The following is a 23054-nucleotide window of genomic DNA, read 5'->3' as shown; positions in this document are numbered from 1 at the left end:
TTATCCAGCTCCCTGTGACAAGTTAGGATATACGTAAAACCCTCCATAGTCTAAGTTGCCTTGTCTGAATTATACGCCCACAGCGAACATTTATGGTGTCTGTAACTGTATTTAGCCTATTTAAAACAAGTTTTTGTTTTGTTTTTATTAGAATTTGATTAGAATTATACATTGTCTTTTTAGGCCTTATCAATAGCCGAGTGAATTTAATCTTGCTCATTGACTACGTTTGGCATGTTCACAGAATGCAATTTACAGTAGGCCTAGCCCATATATCAGTGCGAATGCTATAGCATATGTTTAACAATGTGTTTCCAAATTGAAGCAATGCAATTACAACGTGGACTGCAAACATGTTCAATATGTTTTGTAAATATGGGGCAGGCAATTTAACGAACTAGGCTATAACAGACTAACATTCGAATTGGAGTTGATGACAACGCAATACATGAAAGACCGTAAATACAAACTTGAAGCAACCACATTATTTAGCCATGGAGCAGGTTTTGATTGGCCAGTGAGGGGCCAAGCCACGACACACCCACAAATAGTTTATTCATTAAAACCCAGCCCTTTTGCCCCACCTTCAGCAACTGCGTCCATAATTATGATTGTGAAAATAGCAACAATATTTCTGGCACAGCCCCAAACCTACAGTATAGCACTACCAACAGCGCTTAGATTTACCATTGCGTTAGGGTTGTTAAAATAGAGCCCCTGGTCTCCGGCGGGGAGTCGCATGTGAGATGAGAGCGAGAAGTGTTACCACTACACCAGGTTCTGCACTGTTTTCCGCTTTTCAACCTTTATAATATTATGGACGAAATGACATAACATCCTCTCCATTATCACTTTTCATGTTTCTATTAAGAAAAGGTGTCCTCTCGTCTCACCGTGAGCCAGGTTCTCGAACCTCTGTGCTAGCTCCTTCATGGCCAGCTTGGTCTCCGTCTCGCTCTCCAGCTTGGACAGCTCCCGTAGGAGCTTACAGCCGCTCAGAGCACTGAGGACCGACTCGCCTGCCATCTCCCAGAAGAAGACGGCCATGTCGTTGCGGTTCTGCAGCACAGCCCAGACAAAGAGACTAGCCCAAGGAAAGAGACAGCGCTTGTCCTGGTACGCACAGTCGCCCCGCAACAACTTACTCACACGCTGAGAGAAAGGGTGAGGGGGACGGCGAGAGGGCGAGAGGGCGAGGGCGAGAGAGAGAGAGAGAGAGAGAGAGAGAGAGAGAGAGAGAGAGAGAGAGAAAGAGAAAGAGAAAGAGAGATGATTGGGGGGAGTTCCAATAAAGAATTTAAGTATCTTGGACCAAATATGCAATTTAATTTACACGAATCAAAGTACAAAGCCCACAAAGAGTGAATACAAGGAGAAAATGGAGGGAAATGAAGAAAAATAAACTATGCAAAAGGAAAGAAAGAGAGAAGAAAATCTATGTGATTGAGAGTACCTTGAGAGCCTTTCTCTGGGAGGAGATGTTCTCCAGTCCCAGTGGCGAGTGGTAAAATGGCTGACACACATCCCCCATCAAGTCCTCCAGGACTCTCGACACCTGAGAAGAAAGAGAGAGAGGACAGGGTGGTGGAGAAGATAGAGGGGGAAGATAATATGACAAGAAAAGGAGAATGAGGAATGATTGATAAACCATATTAAAAGCATAGGGATGTTTTGTCATGTCCATTTCAAATAACAGCAGGTGCTGTTTTCATACAGCCATAATCCACAACTAAACATTTCCAGATCTAACAGAAATAACTAACCCTCCAGAACTAGATTCAAATAGCATTCATGTTCATTCACCTGATTGAACTTGCCTGGTGCAATGGAACCCAAAAGTGCAAACACAAACAAAGTACACTACATGACCGAAAGTATGTGGACACCTGCTCGTCGAACATCTCATTCCAAAATCATTGGCATTAATATGGAGTTGGCCCCCCCTTTGCTGCTATAACAGCCTCCACTCTTCTGGGAAGGCTTTCCACTAGATGTTGGAATATTGATGCGGGGACTGGTTTCCATTCAGCCAAGAGCATTAGTGAGGTCGGGGCACTGATGTTGGGCGATTAGGCCTGGCTCACAGTCAGCGTTCCAATTCATACCAAAGGTGTTTGACGGGGTTGAGGTCAGGGCACTGTGCAGGCCAGTCAAGTTCTTCCACACCGATCTCGACAAACCATTTCTCTATGGACCTAGCTTTGTGCACAAGGGCATTGTCATGCTGAAACAGGAAAGGGCCTTCCCCAAACTGTTGCCACAAAGTTGGAGGCACAGAATCGTCTAGTGTTAATGTATGCTGTAGCGTTAAGATTTCCCTTCACTGGAACTAAGGGGCCTAGCCCGAACCATGAAAAACAGCCCCAGACCATTATTCCTCCTCCACCAAACTTTACATTCGGCACTATGCGTTGGGGCAGGTAGTGTTCTTCTGGCATCCGCCAAAACCAGATTTGTCTGTCAGACTGCCAGATGGTGAAGCGTGATTCATCACTCCAGAGCACGCATTTCCACTGCTCCAGAGTCCAATGGAGTCGAGCTTTACATCACTCCAGCGGACGCTTGGCATTGCACGTGGTGATCTTAGGCATGAGTGCGGCTGCTCAGCCATGGAAACCCATTTCATTAAGCTCCCGGTGAGTTTGGAACTGGGTAGTGAGTGTTGCAACCGAGGACAGTCCATTTTTACGTGTAACACACTTCAGCACTCGGTGGTTCCATTCTGTGAGCTTGTGTGGCCTTCCACTTTGTGGCTGAGGCGTTGTTGCTCCTAGATGTTTCCACTTCACAATAACAGCAATTACAGTTGACCGGAGCAGCTCTAGTAGGGCAGAAATGTGACAATATGACTTGTTGGCATCTTCTGTAAGGCCATTCTACTGCCAATGTTTGTCTATTGAGATTTCATGGCTGTATGCTCAATTTTATACACCTGTCAGCAACAGGTGTGACTGAAACAGCCGAATCCACTAATTTGAAGGGGTGTCCACATACTTTTCTACACAGAGCATTCGGAAATATTTTTTTTTAGGTTACAGCCTTAATCTAAAATGGATTAAATTTTAAAAAATGTTCTCATCAATCTGCACGCAATACCCCATAATGACAAAGTGAAACCAGGTTTTTAGACATTTTCTGCAAATTCATGAAATTAAATAACAGAAATACCTTATTTAAGTATTCAGACCCTTTGCCATGAGACTCAAAATTGAACTCATTTGCATCCTGTTTCCATTGATCATCCTTGAGATGTTTCTACAACTTGATTGGAGTCCACCTGTGGTCAATTCAATTGATTGGACATGATTTGGAAGGGCACACTCCTGTCTATATAAGGTCCCACAGTTGACAGTGCATGTTAGAGAAAAAACCAAGCCATGAGGTTGAAAGAGTTGTCCATAGAGCTCTGAGAGATGATTGTGTCGAGGCACAGATCTGGGGAAGGGTACCAAAAAAATGTCTGCAGCATTGAAGGTCCCCAAAAACACAGTGGCCTACATCATTCTTAAATGAAAGAAGTTTGGAACCACCAAGACTTTTCCTAGAGTTGGCCGCCCAGTCAAACTGAGAAATCGGGGGAGAAGGACCTTGGTTAGGGAGGTTACCAACAACCTGATGGTCACTCTGACAAAGCTCCAGAGGTCCTCTGTGGAGATGGGAGACACTTCCAGAAGGACAATCATCTCTGCAGCACTCCACCAATTAGGCCTTTATGGAAGAGTGGCCAGACAGAAGCCACTCCTCAATAAAAGGCACATGACAGCCTGCTTGGAGTTTGCCAAGAGGCACCTAAAAACTAACAGAACATGAGAAACAAGATTCTCTGGTCTGATGAAACCAAGATGGAACTCTTTGGCCTGAATGCCAAGCGTCACGTCTGGAGGAAACCTGGCACCATCCCTACCGGTGAAGCATGGTGGTGGCAGCATCATGCTGTAGGATGTTTTTCAGCGGCAAGGACTGGGAGACAAGGCATAATCGAGGGAAAGATGAACGGAGCAAAGTACAGAGAGATCCTTGATGAAAACCTGCTCCAGAGTGCTCAGGACCTCGGAAGGTGAACCTTCGCCCCAGTCTAACAGGACAACAACTCTAAGCACACAACGCAGGAGTGGCTTCGGGACAAGTCTCTGAATGTACTTGAGGAGCACAGCCAGAGCCCGGACTTGAACCAGATCGAACATCTCTAAAGAGACCTGAAAATAGCTGTGCAGCTACGCTCCCCATTCAACCTAACAGAGCTTGAGAGGATCTGCAGAGAAGAATGGGAGAAACTCCCCAAATAAAGGTGTGTCAAGCTTGTAGCGACATACCCAAGAAGACTCGAGGCTGTAATCGCTGCTAAAGGTGCTTCAGCAAAATACTGACTAAAGGGTCTGAATACATATGTCAATTTTATTGTTTTTTGTTTTTAATAAACTTGCAAAAATGTCTTAATCTGTTTTTGCTTTTTCATTATGGGGTAGTGTGTGTAGATTGATGAGGGGGAAAAAAACTATTGAATCCATTTTAGAATAAGGCTGTAACAAAATGTGTAAAAAGTCAAGGGGTCTGAATACTTTCTGAATGCACTGTATATGTAGTGTACTTGAAATGAGTACATTTAATAAAAATGTACTAAAAACACATCTCTTACCTCAAATAAACTGAACTTATTCGCAGGCCGCCGCCCTCCTGGCGGCCCACCAGACCCTTTGGCAGGAGAGACATCCAGCAGCATGGTCTGCGAGCCTGTTATACCTTGGCGCTCCCCTAGGCGGCGCTGCAGCAGGACGTAGGCTAGAGAGCTGTCGGCCACCGAGCGGTAGAGGCTCTCCAGCCGCCCATAGGTCAGGTAGTCCAGGATGTTGAGTCCGTTCTCGGTGAAGAGGCGCACGAATTGTGGCTTGTCATTGACCAACGCGTCCGTCATGGAGTCCTCCAAGTCCTGGTACTGCAGGGGGGTTAGGGAGGTTGAGAGGTTCAGAGGTCAAAGGTGAGAGGTAACAGAACAAAAATGTGTGTTTCTTATTGTACAATTTCAGGTAGTCCCTCCCTTGTTTCCTTCCACGTGATACCAATGGGTGGCAGGTAGCCTAGTGGTTAGAGCATTGGGCCAGTAATCGAAATGTTGCTAGTTCGAATCACCAAGGTAAAGAATCTGTTGATGTACCCTTGAGCAAGGCCCTTATTAACCCTGTTTGCTCCAGGGTTGCCATTGTTAATGGCAGACCCGGGCTGTGACCCCACTTTCCGAGGGTGTCTTAGGGGGATTTGGGATATGCCAAAAAAACATTTCCAATACACGCTTGTACATGTGTGAAATATGAAAAAATATTAACACTCCTATGTTGACTAACGAAGTCTACCAATAGCATGTCATGGGAGCTACCTTACTGTGCATGAGATGATCATGACCTCTACACTGCCTGCCCCCCCCCCCTCCCCCCCCTCACTTAGAACAGCCTCAATTAATCCGGCATGTACTCTACAAGATGTCGAAAGAGTTCCACAGGGATGCTGGCCTATGTTGACTCCAATGCTTCCCACAGTTGTGTCAAGTTGGCTGGATATCCTTTGGGTGGTGGACCATTCTTGATACACACAGGAAACTGTTAAGCTTGAAAAACCCAGCAGCGTTGCTGTTCTTGACAAAAACTGATGTGCCTGGCACCTACTATCAAACCCTGTTCAAAGACACTTAAATCTTTTCTCTTGCCAATTAATCCTCTGAATGGCAAACATACACAATCCATGTCTCAATTGTCTCCCCTTCATCTACACTAACTGAAGTGGATTTAACAAGTGACAATAAGGGATCATAGCTTTCACCTGGATTCACCTGGTCAGTCTATGTCATGGAAAGAGTAGGTGTTCTTAATGTTTTATATACTCAGTGTATGTCCAAACCTACAATGAAATGGCACATAAACTTGAATCTGATGGAACAGGTCTTTGACAGCTGCTGTATAGATGGAACAGGCTGGGTCTCCCAAAGCCTTTGTGGCTAAAGTAGTGTATTATTTCTCTCGACCATCCAGACACACCACTTGTAAAACAGTGCTCACGTACAGAAGATCAGCATTCACACATCAATTTTATAGTTGTTAATCTCTCGTGGCTGTGTGGCTGGAAGAGAGAAATGATTTACTACTAAGTTCTCTGTGGAGAAAATAATTTAAAAAAAAGTGAAAGTATTGAGAAACCCTGTCCCGATTTGATCCCCTCCATTTCCCAATCCTCCTAGACCTTAAGCATTTGAAGAGATGTGTACCCAATATTGTAAAAAGTCTACCTGCCTTCTGATAGGCTTGGTGGAATTTTCACAATAGTGCATAGGGCCTAAACCAGGATCAACAACTAGATTCGGCCATTCAACGATCTTTTTCTTGAGCAGATGGTCAGGGGGCCAGAATATAATTACAAATAATTTGTAGATGGCAAATTGACCACAAGACGCCCAAAGAGATATAATGTTTGACTAAAACATAATAATAAACTTTGCTTACATTTGTATACAATCATGCTTCTCTCTATTATGCGTGGGATACTTGGGAACACATTTCTTAAATAAATATCACTTGGAGCTGATTTCCTGGTGTTTTGAGTCTATTACGTCCCCCCAAAAAACTTTGGGAATTCGGATCGCGTGCCGCCAGTTGGGGAATCCTGGCCTAGGGTCTAGGGGTTGATTGGGCACATGAGTGTCTCACCCTCCAGTGGATGTCTCCATTGAAGAGCTCACTCTTGGCGATGTCCACTCTGTTCCAGGTAACCGCCAGCTTCAGCTCCTCAGTGTAGGGGCTGGCTTCACTTGACACGCGCTGCTTACTCGCTGACACACACACGTGCAAAGAGACACGCATAGACACAGAGAGACAAACAGACACACACACACAAACAGTACCAGTCAAAAGTTTGGACACACCTACTCATTCAAGGGTTTCTCTTTATTTGTACTATTTTCTACGTTGTAGAATAATAGTGAAGACATCAAAACTGTGAAATAGCACATATAGAATCATGTTAAAACAAATAAAATAATATATTTTATATTTGAGATTCTTCAAAGTAGCCACCCATTGCCTTGATGACAGCTTTGCAGACTCTAGGCATTCTCTCAACCAGCTTCATGAGGTAGTCACCTGGAATGCGTTTAAATTAACAGGTGTGCCTTGTTAAAAGTTATATAGTGGAATTTCTTTCCTTCTTAATGTGTTTGAGCCATTCAGTTGTGTTGTGACAAGGTAGGGGTGGTATACAGAAGATGGTCTTTTACCAAATAGGGCTAAGTCCATATTATGGCAAGAGCAGCTCAAATAACAAAGAGAAACGACAGTCCATCAATGCTTTAAGACAGGAAGGTCAGTCAATGCGTACATTTCAAGTACTTTGAAAGTTTCTTCAAGTGCAGTTGCAAAAACCATCAACCGCTATGATGAAACTGGCTCTCATGAGGACCGCCACAGGAAAGGAAGACCCAGAGTTACCTCTGCTGCAGAGGATAAGTTCATTAGAGTTAACTGCACCTCAGATTGTAGCCCAAATAAATGCTTCACAGAGTTCATGTAACAGACACATCTCAATATCAACTGTTCGGAGGACACTGACTGAATCAGGCCTTCATGGTCAAATGGCTGCAAAGAAACCATTACTAAAGGACACCAATAAGAATAAGATACTTACTTCGGCCAAGAAACACCAACTATGGACAATAGACCAGTGGAATTCTGTCCTTTGGTATAATGAGTCCAAATTTGAGATTTTTGGTTCCAACCACTGTGTCCTTATGAGACACAGAGCAGGTGAACAGATGATCTTCGCAAGTATGGTTCCCACCGTGAAGCGCAAGGAGGAGGTGTGATGGTGTGGGGGTGCTTTGCTGGTGACACTGTCAGTGATTTATTTATAATTCAAGGCACACTTAACCAGCATGGCTACCACAGCATTCTGCAGAGATATGCCATCCCATCTGGTTTGCGCTTAGTGGGGCAATAATTTGTTTTTCAACAGGACAATGACCCAACACACCTCCAGGCTGTGTAAGGGCTATTTGACCAAGGAGAGTGATGGAGTGCTGCATCAGATGACCTGGCCTCCACAATCACCCGAATTCAACCTAATTGAGATGGTTTGGACTGCAGAGTGAAGGGAAAGCAGCCAACAAGTGTGGGAACTCCTTCAAGACTGTTGGAAAAGCATTCCAGGTGAAGATGGTTGAGGGAATGCCAAGAGTGTGCAAAGCTGTCATCAAGGCAAAGGGCGGCAACTTTGAAGAATCTCAAATCTAAAATATATTTTACATTTTTTTAACACTTTTTTGGTTACAACGTGATTTCATATGTGTTATTTCATAGTTTTGATGTCTTCACTATTATTCTACAATGTAGAAAACAGTAAAAATATAGAAAAACCCTCAAATGAGTAGGTGTGTCCAAACTTTTGACTGGTACTGTACATCGTCTCCACCATAATGTCAGACGAAGATGTCTATTATAATGTCAAGGCACCATAATTCCCTTGAACACCTAACATCTTTAGTTCTGTCATGACATGACTATAATTAATGTGATGTCTGCAATTCATCGAATAATTACCTACTACATTTAATTATTACTCAATGAAAATAATCATGTAGCAATTAACTCATTAGGAATTTGGGGCACCACGAGAAAAGTTTATTTAATCAGTTACCATTTCCCGAATGAACTTAAGAATATATCGATATCATACCAGTCATCAATCAATAATTTCCCCATATCAGTCTCATTCTGCAAGTCGTTGATTTAATAAATCTTCACGAACCATAACCTAAGTGATGAATCGATACACAAATTGGCTTAATTATTTATTTACTAACTAACTAACTAATCACAAAGAATTACATAAACATACACACACGGTATGGGTTATTGATTACTAACATAATGCAATGAGAAGTCCCTAGTGGACTAACCAGATATGACGGCTTGTTACACAATGGAAAGGGGGTGGAGAAAGATAAAGAGTGGGAGAGACAAAGAGAGTAGACTTATTGTACATACATTTGGAAACAGTAAATATGAATATTTATACCGCTCATTCAGATTAGAAATGCAACATATATTTACGCGTAGATGTCTTTCTCTGTCGTCTCTTTGTTGAAACCACTTGGTCTGTCAATAGGGAGTAGTTCAATGCAAGTCTCTGGTTGTCCACCAGAGGTCACAATGTCCTTCTTAGTTGTAGTCTTATTTTGTTCTGGAGTGTTCTTAGAATGGATATATCAGATGTACCACACGGTGGTGAGAGGGACCTGTTCTTCCCTCCCGTCTTGGGTCGATTGTCCTAGACTACTTTGCATGCAGAGATGCGGACTGTGCACGTTTTGGTCTAGTCTTCACCCTCTTCACTCGTCGAGAGTTTCAGAGGGTCTTACTATTTTCTGGTCTTGTAGTTTTAACCATTTCAATGTGTGGACCACGTCCTCACGTTCTCTGGTCAATATTTAAATTCTCAGCGAGTCCCTTTAAGCACTCTGGCCTGAAAGGCGGTTCCATCATGTTGACACGAACTCTGACCTCAATAGGGGCGTGGCTTAGTTTGTGTGCAAGAGACATGAAAAACCATTATCTCATTAGAAAACTAAAATCCCATTTCTATCTTTTCAAAAATAGTTTCATATTTAATCATATACAGTTGAAGTTGGAAGTTTACAAACACTTAGTTTGGAGTCATTAAAACGTGTTTTTCAACCACTCCACAAATGTCTTGTTAACAAACTATAGCTTTGGCAAATCAGTTAGGACATCTACTTTGTGCATGACACAAGTAATTTTTCCAACAATTGCTTACAGACAGATTATTTCACTTATAATTCACATAGCACAGAGGTACAAAAGCCTGAACCGCATGTGATTCCTGGAGTTGTTACATGGTAGTAAATTTGATTAATTCAAGATAAAATTCCCAGATGATGCTCTGACAAGCCTATTGCAGACCTATGGCCATTTGTTTTTATCAGGAAAGACTGAAAACAAGTGTTGTACTGTGATGAGGAGATTCAAGGGAACATTGCAAAGCTGTGTGACACAATCCTGCACTATAAGAGCAGTGGACTTGATGAAGCGATGCCTGAGCTGTGCAAGCTCAGGTGCCTAGTTGCTACTATTGGGGCAACATCAGCTGGGGTGGAGCGAAGCTTCTCCTGCCTCAAGAGGCTGCTACTCTCGGAACACTATGGGACAAGAGACACTGAAGAACCTTGTAATGTTATCCATAGAGAGGAGAATTCTTAAATCACTGCAGAAAGATCCTTACTGGTATGAGGCCATTGACCAGCTTGCCGACTAAGAGAAGAATGGACTTAAACTTTAAAGTAAGTGTTTAACATGTTTTCCCCATTATAATAAGGTTTCAATTAGTTTAATTGTTCATGAAATTATGTTACCAATTTAGTATTGAATTGATTTCATGAACAATTGGTTTGCAACAGTAATTCCCCCATGCTCCATGGCCCTCTGAAGAACTAAACAGCCCTGTGCTCTCTGAAGAACTTAACAGCCCCCTGGTCCTCTGCTGTCTGTTATTCCCCATATGCCCTTTTATCCACTGGCACATTGAATGTTTCCTCTCCAAGCACTGTGAGTACCCCTATACATGTTCTACTATGTAGAGTCAATCCCATACACAATCATATTATCACACAAGTGTGATTTTACTCCTTGCTTGGACTAACTCATTCTCAGCTCTTTTGTCTAACTGTGTCTTATTGTTTTTTTGTCTTCCCAGCCAAATCCTGTCCTGCCCTTAGTGGAGGAGTTGGGCTCTTCTACAGCACCATCCATCCATGATGAAACTTTTTTGGCACTGATGCCTCTGAACACCTCCACCCCTGTACTGCATGGAAGTCAAGCCTCTGAACACCTCTACTCATGCCTAATACCCTCATTCAATCACTGCTGCCATTCCCATGACTGTAGCCTTCTCATTCCCTTCCCCATAATATTTTTCTATAAATGTCTTTATTAAACGTTTAGGTTAAAATCATTTGTCTTTGATTATTTTTCAAATGTGTTTTGTCGTTTGGTCCGCGCCTATACCATTGGTCTTCCATCCTCCTCAATTTTTCAAGTCACCAGCCTACACTGCTGTCAGCCCTTTGCCGAGCTAATCTGTGCCTTAGATCCTAACCAAGGAGAGAGAGTCATGACAGTTCAAATACAAATAGAGATCACTTCCTGTTCCGGTCGCATGGAGTGAGCACGGAAAGCTCAAAAGATAACTGAGAAAATTGAGAAACCGCACTGTCGGCGCAATGGTGGGCACCGAATCGGGTTTGCAAGCTGCAGTGAGAGAAAATGAGTTGAATGAATCCGAACGCCCTATCCCCATCTGTTCTATCATACATATAGAGATAGGCACAGCAATAGACAACAAGCTCCAACGAAGTTTGGAAACAATTAGGACATCAGTTGCTGAATGAAATGAGAAGACAGCCATAGTTGAAAAAGCCATATCTAAAGTGGATGGCAGGGTAACTGAACTTGAAGAATCCCACACTTCTCTCCTTGAGGAAAACACCAAACTTTGTGACAAGTTTGAAGTTTTGGAAATGCAGTCGTAAATGTAATCTTCGTGTCACAGGATTTGATAACGGCATTGAACAGGGAAATCCAACGGCTTACATGACAGCATTCTTCACAGAACTGTTCCAGGCTGAGGAACTTTCCAGTGAACTAGCAGTGGAGAACACACATCGAATTGGATCGATACCATCATGGCATGCTGACCGCGCGTGATGATCGTGAGGATGCAGCGTAGTCAGGTCAAACACGCAATCTTACAGTTGTCAAGGAGGAAAGGAGATATTAACTTTCGTGGGATGAAGGCAAAGATCTTTCCCAACATGACTGCTGATATGACCAGAAAGAGAGCCTTGACAACATTATCAGGGTGCACCTACGTGAGGCAGAGATCCAGCACGGGATAATTCACCCTGCCAGACTGATCATCATCTCCCAAGGAGCTACCAAAACCTTTCTGAACCACCAAGACGAAGTGGCCTATTACAACAACTCCATCAAACCAACTCTGCACAGCAAGTAAAGACCATTCTTGCTGCTAATGACAAGACAACACGGGAGGATGGACAAGGTTCGCTTGTGGGTACGATACGGTATTTAGATAGGCTCTTCTAGTTAATTTACCTAGCAGATTAAAAGAGCCAACCAAAAATGTGATTACAGATAATCACAATATGATAGGATTCATAGACATACTGTATGTTATTTACTCATTTAAATCTTGGACTGATTGTTGGGTCTATGGTGAAGCCTTGTAGGCTACACCCTAACCAAATCCAACCATGAATTATACTTAGCCTACTAAACAGACATGAATCATAAGTAATTTGCCCAACCAACAGTAATTTAAAGGTCCTTACCTTTTTTTATAACATGATATATGCTCATTTGATTAAAATGCAGATATGCGTTTCTCCTTTCATTGAGAGCATTATGAAAGTATTGTCCCACTGTAACGATGTACGCTGCGAGTCGGGAGTGAATACATTTTATAAATAAACAAAACAAGAAGCACAAACAGCGCACCGACATGCAACAGAAACAATGACGACTGGGGAAGAAACCAAAGGGAGTGACATATAAGGGCAGGTAATCAAGGTGATGGAGTCCGGGTGAGTTTCATTATGCGCAAATGCGCGGTAACGCTGGTGACAGGTGTGCGCCATAAATGAGCAGCCTGGTGACCTAGAGGCCGGAGAGGGAGTACACGTGACACCCGCTACCCCTTTCTTTAGGCAATTTCACCGATAGGCCTATCCCATAATTTGTAGTAGGACCTACAAGCAGAATGGATCTTATTGATAGTAGGCTATTGTAGCATTTCCCTCTCATTATAGTTCTTTTTTGATATCACAAAACATGTACAGTGCATTCGGAAAGTATTCAGACCCCTTGACTTTTTCCACATTTTGATACGTTACAGCCTTATTCTAAAATTGATTAAATCATTTTTACACACAATACAAGAAAAAGAAAAAGGTGTTCGATCAGGTTCATGTCCGGGCCACTCAAGGACATTCAGAGACCTGTCCCGCAGCCACTCCTGCGTTGTCTTGGCTGTGTGTTTAGGGTCGTTGTCCTGTTGGAAGGTGTACGTTGGCCCCAGTCTGAGGTTCTGAGCGACCTGGAGCTCGTTTTCATCAAGGATCTCTCTGTACTTTGCTCCGTTCATCTTTCCCTCGATCCTGACTAGTCTCCCAGTCCCTGCCGCTGAAAAACATCCCCACCATGCTTCACCGTAGGGATGGTGCCAGGTTTCCTCCAGACGTGACGATTGGCATTCAGGCCAAAGAGTTCAATCTTGGTTTCATCAGACAAGAGATTCTTGTTTTTAATAGTCTGAGAGTCTAAAAGTTCCTCCTCTGTAATTAGGCCTTCACATGAGTCTTTCTGTACAGCTGTTAATTTTACACTATTAATAGCAAAATAAATCCTAACAATTAACTTCGGTTAGAGGAGACTGAGGAGACTGAAATGAAAACATATGCTAATAGTACTTTGCTTCCTGGTTCAAAATATTGTTTGGTGAATCCTGGATTACTGAATTAATTTGGTAGCATTTCTATGTTGAACATAAAAAGAAAATTGTGCATTTTTCCCCATATTCCATCCAGTTCGCTGGGGTGGCATTTCATTGGGGGGCCGCACAGCCCTCCATGTGCTCGCCAGAGGTAGCCTGACTGCCATTAGGTACCGAGATGAGATCCTCAGACCCCTTGTGAGACCATATGCTGGTGCGGTTGGCCCTGGGTTCCTCCTAATGCAAGACAATGCTAGACCTCATGTGGCTGGAGTGTGTCAGCAGTTCCTGCAAGAGGAAGGCATTGATGCTATGGACTGGCCCGCCCGTTCCCCAGACCTGAATCCAATTGAGCACATCTGGGACATCATGTCTCGCTCCATCCACCAACGCCACGTTGCACCACAGACTGTCCAGGAGTTGGCAGATGCTTTAGTCCAGGTCTGGGAGGAGATCCCTCAGGAGACCATCCGCCACCTCATCAGGAGCATGCCCAGGCGTTGTAGGGAGGTCATACAGGCACGTAGAGGCCACACACACTACTGAGCCTCATTTTGACTTGATTTAGGGACATTACATCAAAGTTGGATCAGCCTGTAGTGTGGTTTTCCACTTTAATTTTGAGTGTGACTCCAAATCCAGACCTCCATGGGTTGATAAATTGGATTTCCATAGATTATTTTTGTGTGATTTTGTTGTCAGCGCATTCAACTATGTAAAGAAAAAAGTATTTAATAAGATTATTTCATTCATTCAGATCTAGGATGTGTTATTTTAGTGTTCCCTTTATTTTTTTGAGCAGTGTATATTACACGTGGTCTTTCTTGAATAAGTTCCTCATTTTCTTTTCGTTTTTCCTCTAACTTATTCTCAATTCTTAATGTTAGAGTTTTTATTCCTATCTATCTGTACTGTTCCTGCCTCTATTTCCTTTGGTAAGATGAACTCTTTTGACCAAAACTGTGTTTGTTTTAAAGATGAATATTGAATTGTGTGGCCTCTAAACACACATTTAAAAAGTGCCCCACACAGTAAGGGTATCTGCTGTACCAATGTTATGTAAGAAAAAGTCAGTTATAAATTCTTCTGTCTTGGTTAAAAACAAGTTGTCATCCAGTAGGATTTGATTCAATTTCCAATATCCTCGCCATCGCGGAAATGCTTTAAGAGTAATGTGTATACCAATTATTTGATGGTCTGACCGCATTCTGTCCCCCATCAACACTCTTAACTTTTGTTGCCAGTGAAAATGACATAAGAAAGTAGGCAAGACGCTTCCGCCATGTATATCTCACGAGGTCAGGATATTAAACCTCCTCCATGTATATTTCACTAGGTCAGGATATTTAAGCCTCCATATATCCACTAGTTCCTATATATCCATAATATTCATAATTTCCTTAAGTGCATGTCATAGTTTGTAGTGTGATTTCCTTTACGGTCCATTGAGGTACTTAAAACCGTTTTATAATCTCCCACCATAATAATTGAGTCATGTATTGCCTGTACGCTCAATATATTATTATATATATTTTCAAAGCGTGGATCACTCATTATTTGGACCATAGAGATGAATTAGCCATATTTGTTTATGGTCAAATAGAATATTTAAAATTATCCACCTTCCTGTTTGAAGGGTTTGCTCATTCAGATTAAAGTATTGTGAATTAATATCATCACCCCTTTTGAGTTTCTTTGCCCATGGGAGAAATATATTTCGCCAGGTAAAGCCAGGTAAAGACGGATTGTCTTTTCTTGTTATCTGCTAAGCCATTACAATTATAACTAGCTATACTTATTTCACCACTTACCATAATGAGAAAAACATTTTTATTATACTTACCATAATATACAGTACCCATCAAAAGTTTGGACACACCTACTCATTCAAAGGTTTTTCTTTATTTTTTACTATGTTCTACATTGTAGAATAATAATGAAGACATCAAAACTATGAAATAACACATATGGAATCATGTAGGAACCAAAAAGGTGTTAAACAAATCAAAATATATTTTAGATTCTTCAAAGTAGCCACCCTTTGCCTTGATGACAGCTTTGGCATTCACTCAACCAGCTTCATCTGGAATGCTTTTCCAACAGTCTTGAAGGAGATCCCACATATGCTGAGCACTTGTTGCCTGCTTTTCCTTCATTCTGCGGTCCAACTCATCCCAAACCATCTCAATTAGGTTGAGGTCGGGTGGTTGTGAAGGCCAGGTCATCTGATGTAGTACGCCATCACTCTCCTTCTTGGTCAAATAGCCCTTACACAGCATGGGGGTGTGTTTGGTCATTGTCCTGTTAAAAAAACAAATGATAGTCCCACTAAGCGCAAACCAGATGGGATTGTGTATCGCTGCAGAATGCTGTGGTAGCCATGCTGGTTAAGTGTGCCTTGAATTCTAAATAAATCACTGACAGTGTTATCAGCAAAGCACCCCCACACCATCACACTTCCTCCTCCATATGTCATGTGTCTCACAAAGACACGGCGGTTGGAACCAAAAATTCCAAGCACTCTTCAACAGTGAAGAGGGGCCTCCGGGATGCTAGCCTTCTAGGTAGAGTTGCAAAGAAAAAGCCATATCTCAGACTAGCCAATAAAAAGAAAAGATTAAGATGGGCAAAACAACACAGACACTGGACAGAGGAACTCTGACTAGAAGGCCAGCACCCCGGAGTCACCGCTGACATTGAGACTGGTGTTTTGCGTGTACTATTTAATGACGCTGCCAGTTGAGGACTTCTGACTTGTCTGTTTCTCAAACTAGACACTCTAATGTACTAGTCCTCTTACTCAGTTGTGCACCGGGGCCTCCCATTCCTCTTTCTATTCTGGTTAGAGCAAGTTTGCGCTGTTCTGGGAAGGGAGTAGTACACAGCGTTCTATGAGATCTTCAGTTTCTTGGTAATTTCTCGTATGGAATAGTCTTCATTTCTCAGAACAAGAATAGACTGACAAGTTTCAGAAGAAAGTTCTTTGTTTCTGGAAATGTTGAGCCTGTAATCGAACCCACAAATGGTGATGCTCCAGATACTCAACTAGTCTAAAGAAGGCCAGTTTTATTGCTTCTTTAATCAGAACAACAGTTTTCAGCTGTGCTAACATAATTGAAAAAAGGGTTTCCAAATGATCAATTAGCCTTTTAAAATTATAAACTTGGATTAGCTAACACAACATGCCATTGGAACACAGGAGTGATGGTTGCTGATAAAGGGCCTCCGTACGCCTATGTAGATATTCCATAAAAAATCTGCCGTTTCCAGCTACAATAGTTATTTTCAACATTAACAATGTCTAAAGTGTATTTATTTTAAAATGGACAAAAAAGTTTGCTTTTCTTAAAAAAAAAATAAAGACAATTCTAAGTGACCCCAAACTTTTGAACGGTAGTGTATACATTTTCAATTATCACAATTTTCTTTAACCATTTTTGGTCTTTATTGCAGGGCCGACAGACAAATTCCTTACTTTTTCCACCTTCCACTTGCCTCTTCCATTTTTGTGGTTATGCTGCAATTAGTTGGTTGTAATTCCCATACGTCTGTGTTAGCTGCATGTGTGACATAACTCCACCAGTACTATTTATGATATAATTTACAAAAATTATACATTTTCAATTAGTATATTGGAGTTTAACAACAATATTTGTTGTATTATTTATTGTCTTTTCAGGTGGATTAAATTGAAATTGCAACCAACTTTCTAAGGCTTGTTTAAAAAAATGACGATATTTTGGAAATTATTTTGTTTTCAAATAATCGAAAGTGAGCAGTTGTAATCTGAATAAAAGGGGAAAAAGCCGTTCTTGAACATGGGGTGAGACGTTCTTACTAATTTGCTAGAGAACTAAGTACTAAGAACTAAGATTTAAGTATAACTTTTGTATGACTGATGCCTTTAGTGAGAGGTCTAATGCTTTAATATTTAATCATTTTTGCCCTCCGAATTCATATTCATATCGTTATATAAATAGGCCCTTTTAATTTTGTCTGGCTTGCCATTCCAAATAAAATTGAATATTTTTTGTTCATATAATTTAAAAAGCAGGTCACTAGGTGTAGGCAAAACTATAAGCAAATAGGTAAACTGTGATATGACTAAAGAGTTAAATCAGGGTGATTTTTCCACAAATAGACAGGTATTTTCCTTTCCATGGTAACAAGATCTTATCTATTTTGTTAACTTTCTATAAAAATGTATTGGAGTGAGATCATTTCTTTCTTTCGAGATCTGTGTACCGAGTATGTCCACATCCCCGTCAGACCCTTTTATTGGTAAACTACACAGTAATGTAAAAGTATAATTTTTTAGTGATCTAATACATAATACACTTATCATGATTTGGTTTTAATCCAGAGGGGTTAGAAAAAGTATCTAGAGCCTTTGTGAGGCTGTGGAGGGATTTTAATGGTGGTTTTAAAAGAAAACATGAATCATGAATCATCAGCATAAAAGCCACGGATTTCTAATCCCTTAATATTATTGTTGGATCTAAATGTAACAGCTAACATTTCGATGGCCATGATAAATAGATATGCCGATAGTGGAAAACCTTGTTTTACTCCTCTTGACAGTTTAAAACTTTCTAAGATGTAGCCATTATTTACTATTTTACACCTAGGTTTACTATACATAACTTTGACCCATTTTATAAGAGATTCTCCAAAATTGAAATATTCCAGGCATTTTTATGGACTTGGTCTTTTACTAAATCTTCTCTATACCACCCCTATCTTGTCACAACACAACTGATTGGCTCAAACGCATTAAGGAAATGGCTGTGTGCTTAGGGTCGTTGTTCTGTTGGAAGGTGAATCTTCGTCCCAGTCTGAGGTCCTGAGCGCTCTGGAGCAAGTTTTCATCAAGGATCTCTCTGTACTTTGCTTCGTTCATCTTCCCCTCGATCCTGACTAGTCTCCCAGTCCCTACCACTGAAAAACATCCCAACAGCATGATGCTGCCACCACCATGCTTCACCGTAGTGATGGTGACAGATTTAATCCAGATGTGATGCTTGGCATTCAGGTCAAAGAGTTCATTCCTGGTTTCATCAGACCAGAGCATCTTGTTTCTCATGGTCTGAGAGTCTTTAGGTTCCTTTTGGCAAACTCCAAGCGGGCTGTCGTGTGCCTTTTACTGAGGAGTGGCTTCCGTCTGGCCACTCTACAATAAAGGCCTGATTGGTGAGTGCTGCAGATTTGGTTGTCCTTCTGGAAGTTTCTCCCATCCCCACAGAGGAACTCTAGAGGTCTGTCAGAGTGACCATCGGGTTCTTGGTCACCTTCTCCCCCGGGCAGTCAGCTCTAGGAAGAGTCTTGGTGGTTACAAACTTCTTCCATTTAAGAATGATGGAGGCCATTGTCTTCTTGGGGACCTTCAATGCTGCAGATATTTTTTCCCCCTAGATCTGTGCCTCAACACAATCCTGTCTCGGAGCTCAACGGGCAATTCCTTCAACCTCATGGCTTGGTTGTTGCTCTGACATGCACTGTCAACTGTGGGACCTTATATCGACACGTGTGAGACTTTCCAAATCATGTCCAATCAATTGAATTTACCACAGGTGGACTCCAGTCAAGTTGTAGAAACATCTCAAGGATGATCAATGGAAACAGGATACACATGAGTTCAATTTTCAGTCTCATAGCAAAGGTTCTGAATACTTGTGAAAATAAAATATAAATTATACATTTGCAAAAAAAATAGAAAAACCTGTTTTCGCTTTGTCATTATGGGGTATTGTGTGTAGATCGCTGAGGATTTTTATTTATTTAATACATTTTAGAATAAGGGTGTAACGTAAACATTTTTGGAAAAAGTCAAGGGGCCTGAGTACTTTCCAAAGGCACTGTATCTGGAGCCCTGTAGTTCGGTTTATAGGAGATGAGTGTGCAAATATGCTATTGAAGGGGATTGACAACGCATAACCCACCAAGCATCTGGGTGTTGCTGTTTGTACCATTGGAATTCAATACTTCTAATAATTTGTTTGGGTGGTGAGGGGAATAGGGAGAGGGGTGGGAAAGGGATATACATCTTTATCATGGAAGAACAATTGTCAAAAAGATAACTGTAAAATGCAGAGACATTATTTTCTCATTCGCCTATTCTAGCTTGTTTTACTCTTGGAAGACATGGACATCGCTGTTTTTTTTGTCCTCCGTAATGAAATCGGGGAGGGGACTGTGTATTTGTCTCCGTCTTTTTGTTTTTATGCATTTTGTACATGTTCATTGCTTTGTGGTCTTTTTGGTTGTGTCTTTATGGAAAAGGCTAAATAAAATGTTTGAAAGAAAAAAATACATACAAATAGAGGACTGGTTCCGGACAACTGTGTGATCACGATCTCTCCACAGCCGATATGAGTAAGACCTTTAAAAAGGTCAACATTCACAAGGACTCACGGCCAGACGGATTACCAGAACATGTACTCCGAGCATGCGCTGACTAACTGGCAAGTGTCTTCACTGACATTTTCAACCTCTCGCTGTCCAAGTCTGTAAAACCAACATGTTTCAAGCAGACCACCATAGTCCTTGTGCCCAAGAACACTAACGTAACCTGCCTAAATGACTACCAGCCCGTAGCACTCAAGTCTGTAGCCATGAAGTACATTGAAAGGCTGGTCATGGATCACAACACCATTATCCCAGAAACCCTAGACCCACTCAAATGTGCATACCGCCCCAACAGATCCACTGATGATGCAATCTCTATTGCACTCCACACTGCCCTTTCACACCTGGACAAAAGGAACACCTATGTGACAATATTATTCATTGACTACAGCTCAGCGTTCAACACCATAGTGCCCTCAAAGCTCATCACTAAGCTACGGACCCTGGGACTAAACACCTCCCTCTGCAACTGGATCCTGGACTTCCTAACAGGCCGCCCCCAGGTGGTAAGAGTAGGTAACAACACATCTGCCACGCTGATCCTCAACATGGGGGCCCCTCAGGGGTGCGTGCTCAGTCCCCTCCTGTACACCCTGTTCACTCATAACTGCACGGGCAGGCACGACTCCAACACCATCATTAAGTTTGCCGATGACACAACAGTGGGAGGCCTGATCACCGACAAGACAGCCTATAGTGAGCAGGTCAGAGACCTGACCATGTGGTGCAAGGACAACAACCTCTCCCTCAACGTGATCAAGACAAAGTAGATGATTGTGGACTATAGGAAAAGGAGGTCCGAGCACGCCCCATTCTCATCGACGGGCTGTAGTAGAGCAGGTTGAGAGCTTCACGTTCCTTGGTGTCCACATCACCAACAAACTAACATGGTCCAAGCACACCAAGACAGTCGTGAAGAGGACACGACAACACCTATGAAGAGGGCACGACAACACCAGGAGACTGAAAAGATTTGGCATGGGTCCTCAGATCCTCAACAGGTTCTACAGCTGCACCATCAAGAGCATCCTGATGGGATGCATCACTGCCTGGTATGGCAACTGCTTGGCTTCCGGCCGCAAGGCACTACAGAGGGTAGTGCGTATGGCCCAGTACATCACCGGGGCCAAGCTTCCTGCCATCCCGGACCTCTATACCAGGCGGTGTCAGAGGAAGGCTCTAAAAATTGTCAAAGACTCCAGTCACCCTAGTCATACACCGACCTCTCTGCTACTGCACGGCAAGCGGTACCGGAGCGCCAAGTCTAGGTCCAAGAGGCTTCTAAACAGCTTCTACCCCGAAGCCATAAGACTCCTGAACGTCTAATCAAAACCTACAACTCATCCAGAACGCCGCAGCCCGTCTGGTTTTCAACCTTCCCAAGTTCTCTCACGTCACCCCGCTCCTCCGCTCTCTCCACTGGCTTCCAGTTGAAGCTCGCATCCGCTACAAGTCCATGGTGCTTGCCTACGGAGCTGTGAGGGGAACGGCACCTCCGTACCTTCAGGCTCTGATCAGGCCATACACCCAAACAAGGGCACTGCGTTCATCCACCTCTGGCCTGCTCGCCTCCCTACCTCTGAGGAAGCACAGTTCCCGCTCAGCCCAGTCAAAACTGTTCCCTGCTCTGGCACCCCAATGGTGGAACAAGCTCCCTCACGACGCCAGGACAGCGGAGTCAATCACCACCTTCCGGAGACACCTGAAACCCCACCTCTTTAATGAATACCTGGGATAGGATAAAGTAATCCTTCTAACCCCCCCCTAAAAAATTTAGATGCACTATTGTAAAGTGGTTGTTCCACTGGATATCATAAGGTGAATGCACCAATTTGTAAGTCGCTCTGGATAAGAGCGTCTGCTAAATGACTTAAATGTTAAATGTAAATGGCTTCCCCCTTTACGCTGCTGCTACTCTCTGTTATTATCTATGCATAGTCACTTTAATAATTCTACCTACATGTACATATTACCTCAATTACCTCGACTAACCGGTGCCTCCGCACATTGACTCTGTACCGGTACCCCCTGTATATAGCCTCACTATTGTTATTTTACTGCTGCGCTTTAATCATTTGTTTCTTTTATTTCTTACTTTTTTTGTATTTTTCTTGAAACTGGATTGTTGGTTAAGGGCTTGGAAGCATTTCGCTGTAAGGTCTACACCTGTTATATTCGGCGCATGTGACAAATAACATTTGATTTGATTTGGAATTATGTCCTGCATCAGCTTATACAGTATGGATCAGCGGTGTGAACCGTGGATACATATGGGCTGAAGTCAAATTATTCCATTCATGCAATGCTTGCATTCGCGAAACAGGGGTGATACGGTGTATCATACCTCCAACCAAGGCTTTGAGCAAGACCGTGTCAAAGTCATCTGGTCCCTCCTGCTCTCCGTGGTAGACAGTGATCAGATCCCTGTTCAGGTAGATGCTCAGAACCTGTGAACATGGGATAGGAGGAGAGATGCTGAGGTGTAGGTGAAAATAGTATGATGACCAGTTTGGCAAACACTGTTCAAGGGCAATATTTGAGAGGGTCTTTATTGTGGTCAGGCTTTTCAATGTCAATTGAAATACTTATGTTGAAAACCTATCCAATCCTTTCACCTGTTTGTGGTAATGAGGGAAAGGAGATGAAGAGAGGAAGCCGTGAAAGACAATGCTTAGCTGAGAAAATTACCCTTTGCAGCAAAAGACTGCCCCACATCCTCCCCTGCTCTTACCCGTTCTACCAGTTTGTCCATCTCCGTTTCGGACGGAAAGTGTTTCCTAACCCTCTCGGCCACTCTGTCTTTAAGGTCCACACTAGGTCCCGCTTCCCCCTCCCCCTCGGTGGAGGATAGGACAGGGGGCGCAGACGATAGGCTCTCCAGGACATCACTGACGAGGTCGGCCACACCACCCGACCCCGCCAGCACCAGCCAGGGCATGGAGTTCCTCAGAGAGAGATCCAACCGCTGGGAAGGAGAGAGAGGGAAGAGGGGAGGGAGGACGGAGGAGGGAAGTAGGGAGAGAGAAGGGAGGGTGATATTCAAGCCTTGCAATATACACAGAGAGCAATGAGCAACTAATAGATTG

General features: G+C 42.7%; 1 protein-coding gene across 1 annotated transcript in view; it reads right to left on the bottom strand.

Annotated features, from left to right (window-relative positions):
- Positions 1-23054, bottom strand: part of LOC115162698 (transient receptor potential cation channel subfamily M member 4) — a 91471-nt gene that overhangs the window by 46999 nt on the left and 21418 nt on the right. The window contains exons 8-13 of the mRNA XM_029714175.1: positions 22700-22933; positions 22313-22415; positions 6693-6814; positions 4637-4933; positions 1454-1555; positions 894-1152 (exon numbers count right to left, since the gene is read on the bottom strand). Coding sequence (XP_029570035.1) covers positions 894-1152; positions 1454-1555; positions 4637-4933; positions 6693-6814; positions 22313-22415; positions 22700-22933 — 1117 coding nt within the window. The remainder of the gene's footprint in view (positions 1-893; positions 1153-1453; positions 1556-4636; positions 4934-6692; positions 6815-22312; positions 22416-22699; positions 22934-23054) is intronic.

This window comes from Salmo trutta, chromosome 2 (genome assembly GCF_901001165.1).
Source record: "Salmo trutta chromosome 2, fSalTru1.1, whole genome shotgun sequence".
NCBI lineage: Eukaryota > Metazoa > Chordata > Actinopteri > Salmoniformes > Salmonidae > Salmo > Salmo trutta.
The sequence above is the reverse complement of the archived record's forward strand: the minus strand, read 5'-3'. Positions and strand labels throughout refer to the sequence as shown.